The 15998-nt window shown below is 46.6% G+C and overlaps 1 protein-coding gene across 40 annotated transcripts in view; it reads left to right on the plus strand.

Moving 5' to 3' along the window:
* MICAL2 (microtubule associated monooxygenase, calponin and LIM domain containing 2) overlaps positions 1 to 15998 on the plus strand; it is a 295251-nt gene that overhangs the window by 129677 nt on the left and 149576 nt on the right. For all 40 annotated transcript variants that reach the window (XR_002517066.2, XR_002517069.2, XR_002517067.2 and 37 more), the window contains one exon: positions 15073 to 15280. Coding sequence is in view for 34 of the 40 variants with exons in the window: in XM_017948611.3 (XP_017804100.2) it covers positions 15073 to 15280 (208 nt within the window). In the remaining 6 variants the exon portion in view is untranslated. The remainder of the gene's footprint in view (positions 1 to 15072; positions 15281 to 15998) is intronic.

The raw sequence follows: 15998 nt of genomic DNA on the forward strand, positions 1-15998 counted from the left end.
AGGGAGCTAGGGTAGTGGTTTCCAAATGCCCAATTTTCCTTTAATAGTTTTGCAGGGTTTAAACTATGTATTCGCTAACCTAACTTATCACACCACCCCCACTACCTCCACCACCTTCCTGATTTTGAGCTGGAGAATCAGTTTGTTTTCTCTGAAGGGTTACAGTGATGATGCATCAGACCTGGGTCCCGGAAATCCTGCCTTCCATATGTGGGCTTCCGCAGCCAGCCTGAGCCAGCTATGGCTCACATTCTGCAAGCCCAGGCCTGCCTCCAGAGGGAAAGTGCCCTAGATGCCCAGGCATGCCTTCCTCTTGGTGGCCAAAGATTTCCCAGGCAACTCCCAGCAGGCTGTGAGGAGAGGCTTTCCAGAAATTTGCCCTTAAAGATGCTCTGATAGAGAAAACATAACATGTTCTTTGGCAGGTTGTGGGTATCTATCATACAGTAATCATGGGCAGTCGGGATGGTGTAGGATTGGAGCCTCCCAATGTCTAGACACTTTGGTCTGTTCACAGTTTCAAAAACATTTTAATTACAAACCACTTTATGGTGTAAGGTGACCCACTTGGAGTTATCAAGAACTTCTGAGAAAGTCTGCTAACTCCTTTTGTGGCAGCTGCAAGTTGACTCAAAACTACATTCCACTGGTGAGTATGGGTTGTCTGGCCTGGAAGGCATGTGTGAGATGTACTAAGGGGCTTGCTGTTCTCTTATTATCTGCAAGGCCTCAAAGTTCCTCTAGTGGGAAAGGCTTTCTTCTGCAAAGACACTGGGATTTGTCTCTTGAAGAATCAGGGTTCTGGACTCTCCTACATAACCATCTTCTGTGGGCTGGATATCAGATGTGTATCCAACCCCCAGAAGATGGATCAAGGTGCAGTTGACCAAATGGCTTTTCCCTTGGGAAACTTGAGGATTTTCTGTCACCTCTAACTGGCTTTGTGACATCTGAAGTTGTTTCCTGTACCTGAAGCTAGTTATTTCATTGGTAAAGGTAGTAAAAGCCCTACTTATTTTCAGCTTTTATTCCTTTTCTCCCCTGACCCCAAAATTTGTGCTTCAAAATAAGTTGTTTCACAGACAAGGTTGCATATGTTAGGTGACAATATCTTCTCTCCATTTTTGTAAAGTGTAAAGTCACATCACTGCCGTCAGCATTTCTAATCAGCCACAGATAATTTGTGTTCACACTAAATTGTCACAATCCCATGCAAAATTTAGCAAGAGTGGTGATTAATAGCATGAGTCCAGAGTTGAACAGATTTGGGTTTGAAACTTAGCTCTGCCTTTTACCAGATAAGCATCTTTAAGTAGCAGGACTTCAACTTCAATGTCCTCACCTGAAATAAAGGAGATAAAATAGTTGCTATCTTATAAGTTAGTTTATCCCTTATCTAATAAGATAATATATGTAAAGCCCCAAGACAGTATCTTCATAAATATGCACTATTGTATTTCAGTCAGCCTCAGTGTACATCCTGATTTGGGGTAAAGGTATGATTTGATTTGATTTGATTGACTGATTGATTTGGCAAATATTTACCAGTACCTGCTAAGGATCAGGAACTGCTCTAGCCTCTGGGGATACAGCTATGAATGAGAGACAAGGCCCCTGCTTTAGTGGAGCTCATATTCTAGAGGGAGACAAACAAAGTGATCTATTTAACAAATAGAAAAGATGGCCGGGCACAGTGGCCCACGTCTGTAATCCCAGCACTTTGGGAGGCTGAGGCGGGCAGATCATTTGAGGTCAGGAGTTCAAGACCAGCCTGGCCAACATGGTGAAACCCCATCTCTATTTGGGAAAAAAAAAAAGAAAAGAAAAAGAAAAATTAGCCAGGTGTGGTGGCATGTGTCTATGATCCCAGCTACCCAGGAGGCTGAGGCAGGAGAGTTGCTTCAACCTGGAAGGCGGAGGTTTCAGTGAGCCGAGATCATGCCATTGCACTCCAGCCCAGGCAGCAGAGCGAAACTATGTCTCAAAAAAAAAAAAAAAAAAAAAAGCTGTAGGCCAGATGTGCCTGCAATCCCAGCACTTTGGGAGGCCAAGGCAGGTGGATTGCTTGAGTTCAGGAGTTTGATACCAGTCTAGGTAACATGGTGAAACCCCATCTCTACAAAGAAATACAAAAAAATTAGCTGGGCATGGTGCTACACACCTGTAGTCCCAGCTACTCAGGAAGCTGAGATGGGAGGATTGCTCGAGCCTGGGATGTCAAGGCTGCAGTGAGCCGTGATTGCACCACTGCACTCCAACTTGGTCAACAGAGTGAGACCCTGTCTCCAAAAAGAAAGAGAAAAAAAGAGAGAGAGATTGGGTTGTGATAAGCACTATGCAGAAAACAAACGGAAATGTGAGAGAGTAATGGGTAGGGCTGAGAAGGTATCAGCTCCAGGGAGTGGGATGTTTGAGCTCAGACCTGAATGGCAAGAAGGAGCTACGTTCAAAGATCTAAAGGAAGGCCGTTCAGGGCAGGAGGACCAGCAAGGAGCTCCATTAGACTTTCAGAGGTACAAAAAATGGCCTCTGGGATCCCTGAAATAACTTCTTGGACTTCCCCCCCACCCCTCCTCCCAAAACCCACCAATGGCAAGGGGTTATGAGGAGGGGTGCATTGAACCGCATGATTTAAGCCCGCGTTTGGTGAAAAGGCTGAAATATTTACTATTTGGCCCTTTATAGAAAAAAAAGTGCGAATCTGAGGGGTCTAAGGTCCCTTTCAGCTTGGACAGTGCACGCACGTGCAAGTGCAGGTGGGCAGGGCAGCTCGCCAGTGCAGGAAAAGTCAGCTCAGCAGCCTCCTGGGCACCCCGGCTCCAGGTGGGGCTCACTCACCAGCTTGGAGATACCCCAGCAAAGGCAGTGTGTCTGTCAGTGGATGCAAACTGCCACCAGCCTTGAACTGCTGGGATCGCCGTGTCCATGTCCCCAAATGGGATGGACTGAACTCTGAGCTCTTAGAGGTCAAAATCTGATTTCACATAAAGGATTTCTCCTCAGAAGCAAGGCGCAGTGGCTCACGCCTGTAATCCCAACACTTTGGGAGGCTGAGGCGGGTGGGTGAATCACCTGAGGTCAGGAGTTCAAGACCAGCCTGGCCAACATGGTGAAACCCCGTCTCTATTAAAAATACAAAAATTAGCCAGGTGTGGTGGTGGGCACCCGCAATCCCAGCTACTTGGGAGGCTGAGGCAGGATAATCACTTGAACCCAGGAGGCGGAGGTTCCAGTGAGCTGAGATCATGTCCCTGCACTCTAGCCTGGGTAACAGAGTGAGACTCAGTCTCAAAAAATAAAATAAAGGATTCCTCCTGAGAAAGGAGGGAGGGGAGGAGCCATGGGTCATTGCTACCATTTACTGAGTGCTTGCCATATGCCATACGAGGCTGTTCTATGAACAATTCTGCAGTGTATTGATTCCATCCCCATAACAATCCTGCCTGGTAGGAACTGCTTTATTCCTCTTTTATGGTTGAGAGAACTGACATCAGATGTAATAAGCTGCTGTGTTCAAAGCTACACAGCGAGCAAACAGGCCACCTGCTTCTAATCTCAGGTCCCTCACTATGCAGCCATATCCGCTATTTTCCCAGTAACGTCAGTCAAGGGCTGGCGAGTCTTTTCCTGTTTGCAGGCCTGAATTAAGTTGTGTTTAGACCCCTAAGCTATGTTCATTCAGCACCTGTCTATAGGGCAAGAGACTTCATAAAAGGAGAAGGGGGACACTCTAAGGTTCTTGGCAAGGTGGTTAGCTGTGGACATAGCAGTCGGTCCAGATATGGCTGTAGAACAGCATGATAGCCTTGCACTCCTTGGCTCCAGCTCTGGGCTGTAGGAACAGCTGCTAAGCTCAGATGAGTAGTCTCTCCCTTGCTGACTTTAGAGCAACAGGAATTGGTGAAATTGAAGGAATCCCTGGACTTTTCTCATGCAGATCCATTTCCAGGCCTCATCATGGGCTTTCTATAGAGGCCAGCCTCTATAACAACAAAGCTGTTGACCATGGATAGGGTCAGCCTTGTCTGTGGTCATGAGTGGTCATGGGATGAGGTGGTGCCAGTAGAGGATTCAAGTGCCTGTGAGGGAGAGAGAAGGAGTTAGAAAGACAGTGGGCCCTAACACTTCAAAGAAAGGTGGCAGAGAGGGCAATGTAGGAGTCTCACCTGGCAGTGACTCCCAGCTCTGCCCTTTATCAGCTGTGTGAAGTCAGGCAGGTGTAACATGATGGATGTGAGTTTCTGCTTTGGAGCTTGACCACCTGGATTCAGATGCCAGTTCCTCCACATACCGCGTGAGGTGACCTTGAACATGCTAGTTAAGCATTTCATGCCTTGGTTTCATAATCTGGGCTGGTTGTGAGATTTGAATGAACTGATACATGTGACACACTTAGAACTGGTGCTGGATATGATGTCAGAGTTCAGCACATGCTGGCTATGTTACATCATTTTGCCTCTGGACCTCAATTCTTCAACTGCAAAATGTGAGCAGCAATGCCATTTTCTTAGGAGTTCCTGCAGGGACTAAATGAGTGAATATATTTCAAGCAGGTCTGGCAATAATATGGAAGACACTTAATAGACACCTTTGGTGACCTCAGTGGCCCCTGGCCATGGCACCTGCCGAGTGGAAATGTTTGTTATTGGGTAGATTGACAGCATTGCTTACAGTCCTGCCTGGAGTTCTCTGGGCTAGGAAAGTCTAGGTGGTGGGCTGTCATCTCTGTGGCACAATGGTTAAAACATGGTCTCTGAACCAGATACCAGGATTTGAATCCTAGCTTCATTGCTGAATAGCTACAGCCGTAAAATGTGGATGATGGATATGCATTGTTGTTAATACACCCTTACAACGGGCCTGGCATGTAGTAAAGAGTGTTAGCTATTATTATTGCAGTGTGGGGACCCCTGCATGACTGAACTGATAGACTTGAACAGTTACTAAGCAACTAAAAAGAAAAAGAGAAAATGGCAAAAATGAACTGCTCTATTTCTGGATGTTATATTGTTTATATATTTTAGCTCTGCCTTTTTCCCCACATGTAGGTTATAACCGGCCCTACATTTTTTAGCCTTGAATATATCTTGACTCAGCCCATCTCAGAAGCCTCCCCTCTTCCTCCTAAAGAAATGTGAGATTTCGCTGACACCCCTTTTTGGGTCTTGGAAGACCCTGTGTCTCCTGTTCTCCTGAAGAAGACAACTGGCCAGACCCAGGCCTGACTCCTTAACTAGGAGCTTTGTGCTGTTAAAAGAACACACCAGGGTACCAGCACCAGAGCCCAGGTGACAAGAACTCGCAGGGTCAGCTGAAGAATGACCATTCACAGGGAGAAAACCGAGGCTGTAAGAAGAAAATATATTGTAATTTTTCACATCAAATGATATGTTTAAGATATGTGCACCTCAGCCGGGCACGGTGACTCACGCCTGTAATCCTAGCACTTTGGGAGGCCAAGGCAGGCGTATCACGAGGTCAGGAGATTGAGACCATCCTGGCTAACACGGTGAAACTCCGTCTCTACTAAAGATACAAAAAATTAGCCAGGCGTGGTGGTGGGCGCCTGTAGTCCAGCTACTCGGGAGACTGAGGCAGGAGAATGGCGTGAACCCAGGAGGTGGAGCTTGCAGTGAGCCAAGATCGCGCCACTGCACTCCAGCCTGGGCGACAGAGCAAGACTCCGTCTCAAAAAAAAAAAAGATATGTGCACCTTTCTGCAATTATACAGGCAGTAGGAACAAAAAGTATGTAGATTTCATTTTATATACATTTTACCTTAAACCCAGGTCAGACATGCTGGCTTATACCTGTAATCCTAGCAGCACTTTGGGAGGCCAAGGCAAGATGATTGCTTGAGGGCCCAACAGCCTGGGCAACATAGGCAGACCCTGTCTCTACAGAATTTTTTTTTTAATTAGCCAGGTGTGGTGGTGTGTATCTATAGTTCCAACTACTAGGAAGGTTGAGGTGGGAGGATCATTTGGGCCCAGGAGTTCAAGGCTGCAGTGAGCCATGATCATGGCACTGTACTCCAGCCTGGGCTACTGAGAAAGACCCTGTCTCTAAAAACCAAACCAAACCAAACCAAACCAAAACAAAACAAAACAAAAACTTGAGCAAATATTGAACTCTAGTCAATGAGATACATCCAAAATATTTGGTTGGGAGGAAATGTATTGATTCTGCTATTTAGTTGAAATGCACTACAAAATAAGATAAATTGACGAGTGAGTAGAAGGATAGACAGGTGTAAATAGATATGTGCTAAAGCAAGGAGAAGAAAATCTAATCATAGAATCTAGATGGTGAGTATTTGGATGTCTTGTGGTTTCTCCATATATCTGAAAAATGTTATAATGAAATGTTGCCCAAAAATATTGTAAAACTAATAGTTAAAAAAAAAAATCACAATGGAAAAATATAAAAGTAGATGCTGGAAATATTTACAAATGTTTAAAATGCTGTTTGGAAAACTAGAGTTTAATATGAAGACAAATAAAACTAGACCCATGTGTTTTCTGCAATAGATTTCTTTTTTTGTATTAGAAAATAGCTATATGTATATATATATTTAGAGGAAGAGTGTTCTAGACAGAAAACAAAGTGAGGCCAGTACAACTGGAGTGTGAGAGGAGGGGTGGTGGGAGCAGAGGACAGAAGGGAAACTGGAGGTTGAGATCATATAGGCCCCTAAGGCCATAGCCACATCCTCTGATTCTGACTTCTAAGTGCCACAGGCAGACATGAAAGGATGTGAGCTAGGAGTGAGTGACATGATCTGACTTGAGGAGGACTGCTCTGGTTGCTGTGTGGGGACAGACTGCAAAGTGACAAGGTTAGAAGCTGGGAGACCAGATAGGAGCCCTGACATCAGGTCAAAGGAGGGTGGCCATGACTTGGATAAGGGGGCATTGTGTGAGCAGGTGAAAATTGATTGGGTTCTATATCTGCTCTGAAGGTAGTCAACAAGATTTATTGGTGGATTAGTTGTGAGGAAAGAGGAGAGGAAGCAAGCAAGATTGATTCAAGATTTTTGGTCTAAGCAGGTAGAAAAGTAGGTAACACTTACCAAGACCGTGTTGATGGGGGAAAAGCATGTTTTTGCAGGGAGGGAATAAGAGTTCAGTTGTAGATCTGTTATGTGAGTAGTGCTTATTGGAGCAGGTAGAAATATCAGTGTACAGTTGGCTAGGGGAATCCGGACTCTGGGGGAAATTCAGGGTTGAGCACCATCAGCATGTAGGCGGGGAAGTAGACGGTGTCAAGGTCAATAAGGGAAGGGTATAAAGGCTGAGCCCAGGCACTCCCAGGTATAGAGGACAGGAAGATGAGGAGCAGCAGCAAGGGTGCCTCAGCAGCTGCAGGGCACGAGACAGTCAAGAAAGTAGGTCAACTGTTTCAAAGGCTGCCCTGACTGCCTCTCCACCTCTAGTTTCTTTTCTGTCTTCTTACCATCTTTGTTATTGCTCTGGAACCAATTGTCCTATAGTAGCACCTCCATCCTATTCCAAGCTCATAAAAGCCAAAGTAGGGGAATAAAGTCCAGACTCTTCAGTCTGCCATCTAAGACTCTCCATGATCTGGCTCTTTCTTTCTCTACTGCCTGGTTTCGCCTTCCTCACCAACCCTGACCCTCACTTCACTAGCCACTGCCCTGCAAACCACGTCTTTCTCAGCATGCCATTTGTTCTCTTTCTCCAGTCTTCAGCCTCGATTCCCCATTCATGGTCTATCTCCTGGAGGGATCCTTTCTTGACTGAAGTCACTAATCTGTTCCTTCTCTAAATTCCTAAAGTAGTGAGAGGTAATACCAAACAATCTAGCATTCATCGTATCTTTTTTTCTTCTTCTCTAGTTCCCAGCCAGCCAGTTTCCTGAGGTTTGGGAACATGAGCCTGTAATCCCCAGAGCCATCTCACTAGTCCTTTACATATCTTAGATGGGAAGAAGAATATTAATGCCCTGCCACATAACACTCCATGGAAACCTGGAAGGATTAATATAGGATTGGGATTTTGAGTATGGAGTCAGAGGCTAGGTTCTTCCCCTGGTTCTATTACCATGGCCAAGTCATTTAGCCTTCCCGAGCTCCAGTTTTCCTATCTGCCAAATGGCTATGAACATGCCTAATTCAGGGCGATTGTAAGAATGACTCAGGATGCATTTCTTATAATGTGCTTAGCACAATTCACGTACGTTATAAGCAGGCAATAAGCAGTAGCTTTGTTTTCATTATTGCTATTATTAATACTATTATTACTCTAAGTCTTCCCGATAAAGATGCACAGGCATCAACAAAGATGGGTCTGTGTTGGCCTGTTCCCTCCACACTTTCAGATCTCAAGTGAGATGTTCGACTCTGCTGCTGGCAGGAGTACAGGGGTAGCCCTCACACCCTGACTTCAGGGAACCTATGTGTTAAATGGGGAGATGCCATGAGACCCAACCAGTATCCAGAGATGTACAAGCCTTGAGGATTGTCCTTATAACTTCTAAACTAGGCAGCAGTGAGCGAACTTCTGAGGCCAAGAGGCAGAATGTCTGCAAATAAAACTGTCCCTGAAAATCCAGACCCTGCAGCTACTGGTTACAGTTGGTCATGGAGGAGGAGAACACTGGCTCAGGATGGAAGGGAAGGACAGAGAGAAACGGAATGTTTCTCAGAGGAATTAGTTGTGTTTTTTTAGGGAACGTACAAAGCATAGGATACCTTTTTCCATTTTCTTTCTGTAAATTTCTAAGATTGAGAAGTGGTGTGTAATTTTTACTCAGGAATAACTGGATACAGAAGAGAGTCTGGAGATGTCAGGGCCATGTCAATTCAGATGAGATGGAACTCCTTGCCCAGAGCAGCACTTCAAGTTCCCCTGGGGAGCCCCTACTGGCCAACCCCCTCCCAGAGATTCCTCCACAGCTAGAACCTCAGGTGATTTTGAGCATGTTCCCTGGGATCAGAGGTTAGGTTTTCACCCTGGTTCTGTTACCATGGCCATGTCATTTAACCTTCCCAAGCTCCAGTTTCCTATGTGCCAAATGACGATGAATATGCCTAATTCAGGGTTACTGTAAGAATGAAGTGAGATGTATTTCTTCAAACATGCTTAGCACAGCTCTTGTACATTATAAGCAGGCAGCAAGTGTTAGCCCCATCTCTCGTGAGTAAACCCCAGCACTGCCCTGCAGGGTTGAGGCCGTGCAGCCAGGCCCCTACTGCAAACTCTCCCCCAACACACACATTCTGGCAGGTGGGTGGCACCTTGGATTTGAAAACTCTCCATCCTGCGATTCTGAATCAAGCTGTTCTTATTCACGGTAAACCAGTGACAGCCAGGGGCTTCCTGCCTGGATTCAGATAAGTGGCTGGTCCTGAGAGCCAGGGAGGCTGCAGAGCCACACCAGGAAGTATGGTGGCACGTCGCTGGCACCAGTGCACTGCCCTGGGGAGCTGGCCTGCAGGTCAGTGTGCTGGGAGGACTGCGGCTACCAGGGAGACAGCACCATGCATGACCTCCCCCATGCCCAGCTTGCTGCCAGGGCCACCCTCACCAAAGGAGGCTTGCATTATCCAAGCCCAAACTCCCACTGTGGTGGCACCTGCCAGTGTGACTTGCACAGGCTCAAGCTTTGTCCAGCCTATGACCTCCCACCCTGTGGAAGCACATGAAGCTCAGGCTGGACATGGCTTGCTCGTTCCATGCAGAGCCCCTGTGAACCCAGCCTGAACCCCAGCTCCATTCAGGAGGCCGCAGTGTGCTCAATGCAGGGAAGGAGCCAAGTCCTCTCACTTCATCCTGAGCTCACCACTGAGGTCGGGCTTCACTGTCAGTCAAGCCGGTAAGAGCATAGACTTTGGACCAATACTACCTGGGTTCAAATCCAGATCTGACAGCTTATTCGTTATGTGACTTTAAAGACATTTCTTACCGTCTTTACTCAAAAAGAGACTTAACAAGGGTGCCTGGAGGAAGTTGCTTAACTTTTCAGTGCCTTAGTTAACTTCACTTATAAAATGGGGGTGATAATAACACCTTCATGGGGCAGTTGCAAGGAGGAAATACACAAAGCAATTAGGACAGTGCCTGGCAAGTAGAATGTGCTGGGCACCATGCAGTTAGGTCTCACAACCGTCCTTTCTAGGTGAGGTGCAGGGTGGGTAAGCGGGCTAGAGAACACCACACCCTGGTCAGGTGCTGGCTTCTGCACTCCCCCTTGCTGCAGTGTCTGCACACACAGCTCTCAAGGAACACGAGGGTGGGATTCAGAAGCGGAAATGAAGCCTGCAGACTGCTAACCCCTGGCTTAGGTCTTGGTCCCCTCAGCATCTCCCTCTGGGGGCTGAATCTCTTATGCATTCCTGACATAGCCCCAGCACACTTGTCCACTTGTGGGCTGGCGAGAGGGGTGGCTGGAAGATGCACCATGTCAAGAAGTGGGTTGTGTTTGCAGGGGCTCCTGGGGAGGAGCAGGAGTCACACGTGAGCTGGGGCTGCCCAGTCCTTGTGTCCTGACCATCGGTTAGTTGGTCACCATCCCCCCATCCTGACCCTTGATAAAGAGCTGATTTTTCCATGTAGCGTTTGTCTCTCCTCTGTGCTAACGTGGAGGCCTGAACACCGCCGAGCTTATCTATACAATGGATTTCCTGCTGGTGTTGGCTCTGCCCTGCTCCCCACTGGGTAATAATTTATGTCACCTGATCACACAGATATGCTAACATCCCTGATACTGGTGGCCCTGGCAGACCCTGGCTCCCCTAGTTTGGGTGGGAATCTGTAAACGTGAATCCCCAACTGGTGTGAACTGAACATCCCAGTTGTGGATGCAGAGCCAGAACTGGGTAGGTGGAGAGGGTGTGGAGAGTTCATCCATCAGCTATCAGTTGAGGCCTCCTAGGTAGCAGGCCTGGTACTGGGCTCTGAACACACAGAAATGCAGAGGACAGGGGCAGCCTTAGAGGAACCCTTGTACTGGCTGTGGGTCAGACACAGACAATATGACTCGCAGAGCTTGTTCTGGGGAAGCAGAAAGGATAGAGCTCACGGGAGCACAGGGAAGGAGCATATAATCTCATTGAGTTTTAATGAAAAGCTTTCCTTCCTTGGACATAAGGCCTGGCTGGGTCTGAGGAAAGAGCTCCTTCAGATCGAGTTACCACAACCCTTTGCATCTGTGGTCTGTTTGGACCACATCCAGTGTCCAGAGTATCTACAGTGGGCATGCTGGGGAAGTCCTCCTCTCTCCCACTCCTCTGCCCGGGCATGTGGCTGCCATGGTATTTGGCGTCTTGTCAGAACACCGAGTTCCCATATTAATCACAACAAGTACGTCCAGAGAAAACCTGGCCTGGCCTCTGCCAACAAGCCGTCTCTCTGGCCTCGATAACATCTGTACCAAATTTTCTCCCTTTATATAATTAGGCCCGTTGGTATTTGCTTTGACTTTAGATTACGGTATGACTGGCATCTCTGAAATTTCAGGCCCGAAATATGTACTGGGGCCCAGGATGGTGGGAAAACTGAGCTTTTGCCAATGGGATTTTAGGTTTAGCCAAGAGAATCAGAAACTGTACACCAGCTACTGTTTGCCCGCAAAATGCACGGCAGCCCCCTGACTGGTGGGAAAGGGATCTCCTGCCTTGTCCAGGGAGCAGTGCTGTGTCGGGCCTGGTGGACAGAAGGATGCAGGGGCCTCCCTTCCTTCTTTCCTGCCCCTCTTCACCCCACATCCTTCTACCCCTGCTCCATCCGTGGCCCCAGAGGGACAGAACTCAGCAAACAGGAAAAGATGTGCTAACTGCAAAGAAATGCAGTGAATCCAGACTTAACCCCAAAGCAAACCTCACCAGTGTCGGGGCTTGGAGTCGTGCTTTGAAATGACTCTCATTGTCTGGCTATGTCCAAGCCAAGGAGCTGTTTGTGGAGAGTGAGGTAGAGACTAGTGCCAGGCTTGGGACGTGGGGCTTGGTCCTTTCCCGGTGGCTCTATCCAGAGAGGAAGCACATGGGCTTGCACACCCACTCACTCCCTGAAGTCTTGAGCTGGATCTCAGTGGTGACTTCATTTCCCCTAATTAGGTGTCTACAAACTCTCTGGAAGGTTCCAACCAGTAAGCCACACTGATTGTGGTGTGGGAGCTCCTGATATGCTTGTTTGCACTCTCCCTCTGGGACCCTGCAGGCCCAGCTGAGTGATAACTGGATGATGGAACATTTGCTAGAGGAAGGGGAATGTGTTTTTTTAAGATAAGGTTTGATCTCAAGCAGAAGGACAGTTACCAGATGCCTCTGCAATGTCAAGAACTGAGGAGTGGGTGCAGATGCCCTTGCCTGTTGCCTTGCTGCGGGTAGTCAGATCCCCCAGGCAAACTCCTGCCTTAGGAAAGAGTTTCTTCTGATGCTTTCAGCCAGAGTATTGCCATTTTCCTCTGGTTTTAGACAGTATTGGTGCTCCTCGTAAGATTTTCTATGAATGAAAAGGCTTTTGCCCAATATAGCTCTCCTAGGTCATCGTGTGTCTTCCCTGGGGAAGGATCCTTGTCTTTTTAGCATGCAGTGTCCATTGGGGACCGAGTGTGGGACTTGTGCAGAATCCTGTTTTGTCACCTCTGCCCACATGGCCCAAATGCCAACAGGACCAAGGTCGTAAAATATGCCTTTGGCACTTAAGACTTTCACCAGCTGGGCGCGGTGGCTCACGCCTGTAATCCCAGCACTTTGGGAGGCCAAGGTGGGCGGATCACCTGAGGTTGGGAGTTCAAGACCAGCCTGACCAATGTGGAGAAACCCCATCTCTACTAAAAATGCAAAAAAATTAGCCAGGCATGGTGGTGCTTGCCTGTAATCCCAGCTACTCAGAGGCTAAGGCAGGAGAAGCACTTGAACCCAGGAGGCAGAGGTTGCGGTGAGCCAAAATTATATCATTGCACTCCAGCCTGGGCAACAAGAGTGAAACTGTGTCTTAAAAAAAAAAAAAGACTTTCACCATTTGGCTCCAGACCAACTCTCTTTCTCTTTTCTCTCCTTCCCATCTCTTCTCCCAAAGTATCCTTCTCTCCATCCACCTTGAGCTTCTTTCTCTTTCTCTTTGAAAAGGGCAGTTACCTCTGTTGAAATGTTCTTTTTTCTTTTTTATTCCTGGCAAACCAGAAGCAGTCCAACATGGTGGGCTTTGGAATCAGACTACCTGGGTTTGAATCCCAGCTCTCCCCCTTTCAATCTGTAAAAGCATGAGCCAATTAAGCAGCTGCTTTGTGCCTCAATTTCCCCATCTGTGAAAGGGGCACCATAATAGTTGCTTAGATTTGTTGTGAGGATTAAGAGCTAAAACACAGAAAGCACTTGAAACTGTTTGATCCATAGTAAGTGCTCAACAAATGTAGGCTAAAGTAATAATTTTAAAGACTCTCCTCTGTGAAAATCCTTTCCAACCTACCAGGCAGGATTAGCTTTTCCCTCTGGGCTCCAGAAAAAAACAGCCACGTGAGGTTCTAGTTATTTATTTCATAAGTTATGTATTTTATCCCTAGCCTGAGAATTCCCAGAAGACAGGGCCTAGGTTTCAGCAATAAGAATGACACCATTTACACTAGTATGTGCCAAGCTCTGTACCATGTTTTTTTCTCATGCACCGTTTTTTATTATGACATAATTCACATTTACCCTCTTATCGTACACAATTCGATGGTTTTAGTATATTTACAAAGTTATGCAACCATCACCACTATCTAATTCCAGAACCTCCCAAAAATATACCCTGTGTCCATTAGCGGTCATTCCCCAATTCTCCCTCCCCCATTTACTGGCAATCACTAATCCACTTTTGTCTCATAGATTTGCCTATTCTGGACATTTCATATAAACAAAATACAATATGTGTCCTTTTGTATCTAGTTTCTTTCACTTAGCACAGTGTTTTAAAGGTTTATTTGTATATTCGAATTTCTTTCCTTTTCATGGCTGAATAATATTCCATTGTATGGATATACAACATTTGGTTTCTTCATCAGTGGTGGCCATTTAGGTTGCTTTTTCTTTGGGGCTATTATGAATTATGCTGCCATGAACAGTCATGTACAGGTTTTGTGTGAACATGTTTTCTTTTCTCTTGGGTATATATATCTAGGAGTGGAATTGCTGGCTCCTATGGTTTAAACCTCTATGTTTAACTTTTGGAGGAATGGCCACACTGTTTTCATGTATCTGCACCAATTTATTTTCCCACCAGCCATGTATGAGGGTTTCAGTTTTTCCATATCCTCACCACACTTGCTGTTCTCTTTTCTATCATAGTCATCCTAGTAGGTGTGAATGATTTCTCACCGTGGCTTTAATTTGCATTTGCCTGAAGGCAAATGGGGTTGAGCATCTTTTCATGTACTTAGTGACCATTTGTATATCTTCTCTGAAGAAAGGTCTTTGCCCAGTCTTTAGTGGGGCTATTTGTATTTTTATTATTGAGTTGTACATCCTTTATATATTGTGGATACAGGTCCCATATCAGATATATGATTTGCAACTATTTTTTCCCTTCTCTGTGGTTGTCTTTTCACTTTCTTGATGGTGGTCTTGGAAGCACCAAGTTTTAATTTTGAAGTCCCATTTATTTTTTCTTTAGTTGTTTGTGCTTTTCCTGTTATATCTAAGACACTATTACTTAATTCAAGACCACAAAGATGTACCATATGCTTTTTAAAAGTGATCTTATTTACAATAACCTTATGAGCAGAGTAGTAGACCCACACAGATAAGGAAACTAAGTGGTCAAATACTGGAGCTGGGACTTAACCCCAGTTCACTTTGACTCTGAACTTCATGTGCATCTTACTGTGCCTCCTTGCCAAGTCCCTTTACCTCTGCACTCCTCACAGGGCTTGGCGCAGTGGCTGGTGCGTGGTAGGCCCACAGGTAAGGTACATTGGGTGGATGAATGACAAGCCCTAACAGGTACACGGCTTGCACTTGCTGGTTGGTTCAGGAAGAGTGGGGTTTGTGCCTCAGTTTCCCTGCTGACTGGGGGTTCGTGTCTGTGATGCTAGAGGTTACCAAGACTCTCTCCTCTCTCACCTCTGCAGTGTCTCATTGTTGGGGGAGGACCCTGTGGCTTGCGCACTGCCATTGAACTTGCCTACCTGGGAGCCAAAGTGGTCGTGGTGGAGAAGAGGGACACCTTCTCCCGGAACAATGTGCTACACCTCTGGCCTTTCACCATCCACGACCTTCGGGGCCTGGGAGCCAAGAAGTTCTACGGGAAGTTCTGTGCTGGCTCCATCGACCATATCAGTGAGTGGAGTCTATAGTGATATCCCATGAAGGGAGGGGACTGGCCCTGGGTGAGACATATCTCTGCACGTGTAGGAGTCCCCAGCTTGTTCCATCTTAGTCCCTGGGGACACCATATATCAGACTAACAGACATCTAGTAAAAGGCCTGCTTTGTGCCTTGTTCTGGGCCCTGGGTTATCCCCCAGTGGACTGTAAGCACCATGAGGTCAGGGACTGCAGTATGCCTTAATCACCAGACTATCTCCAGGACATGAAAGAATGCTTGACTCATAGCGGATGCTTGATAAACATCTGTTGGATGAATGAGTGAAACAGAGAAACAGAGGCAGAGGTAAATAGCATAGTCTGTACCCTGATGGAGCCCATTGAGATTTTGTCAGTGGTAATGTGCTTTAATAGGGTTAGTTACACTTGCTAAAGGAATATGGAGGAAGGGGCCACACAAAACCATTAATGGGCCAGATAGTCAAGACCCTCCATACAAAGGAGTTTGGACATTGTGCTGGTGTTACTGGGGAGCTATGGCAGGTTTTAGAGCAGAGGAAAGAAACAATTGGATCCTTGTTTCCTGATGGATCCCATACCAAAGTTTTAAAAATCCGAGTTTTAAAAAGAGAGAGAGAACATCATGGTGGGACTTCAGCCAGAATAGGAAGGAAAATAGAGAACGTGGACTTCAGGTCCTGGGCATCCCTGAATGCTCATAGAGGGAGAGA

Source organism: Papio anubis, chromosome 12 (genome assembly GCF_008728515.1).
Source record: "Papio anubis isolate 15944 chromosome 12, Panubis1.0, whole genome shotgun sequence".
NCBI lineage: Eukaryota > Metazoa > Chordata > Mammalia > Primates > Cercopithecidae > Papio > Papio anubis.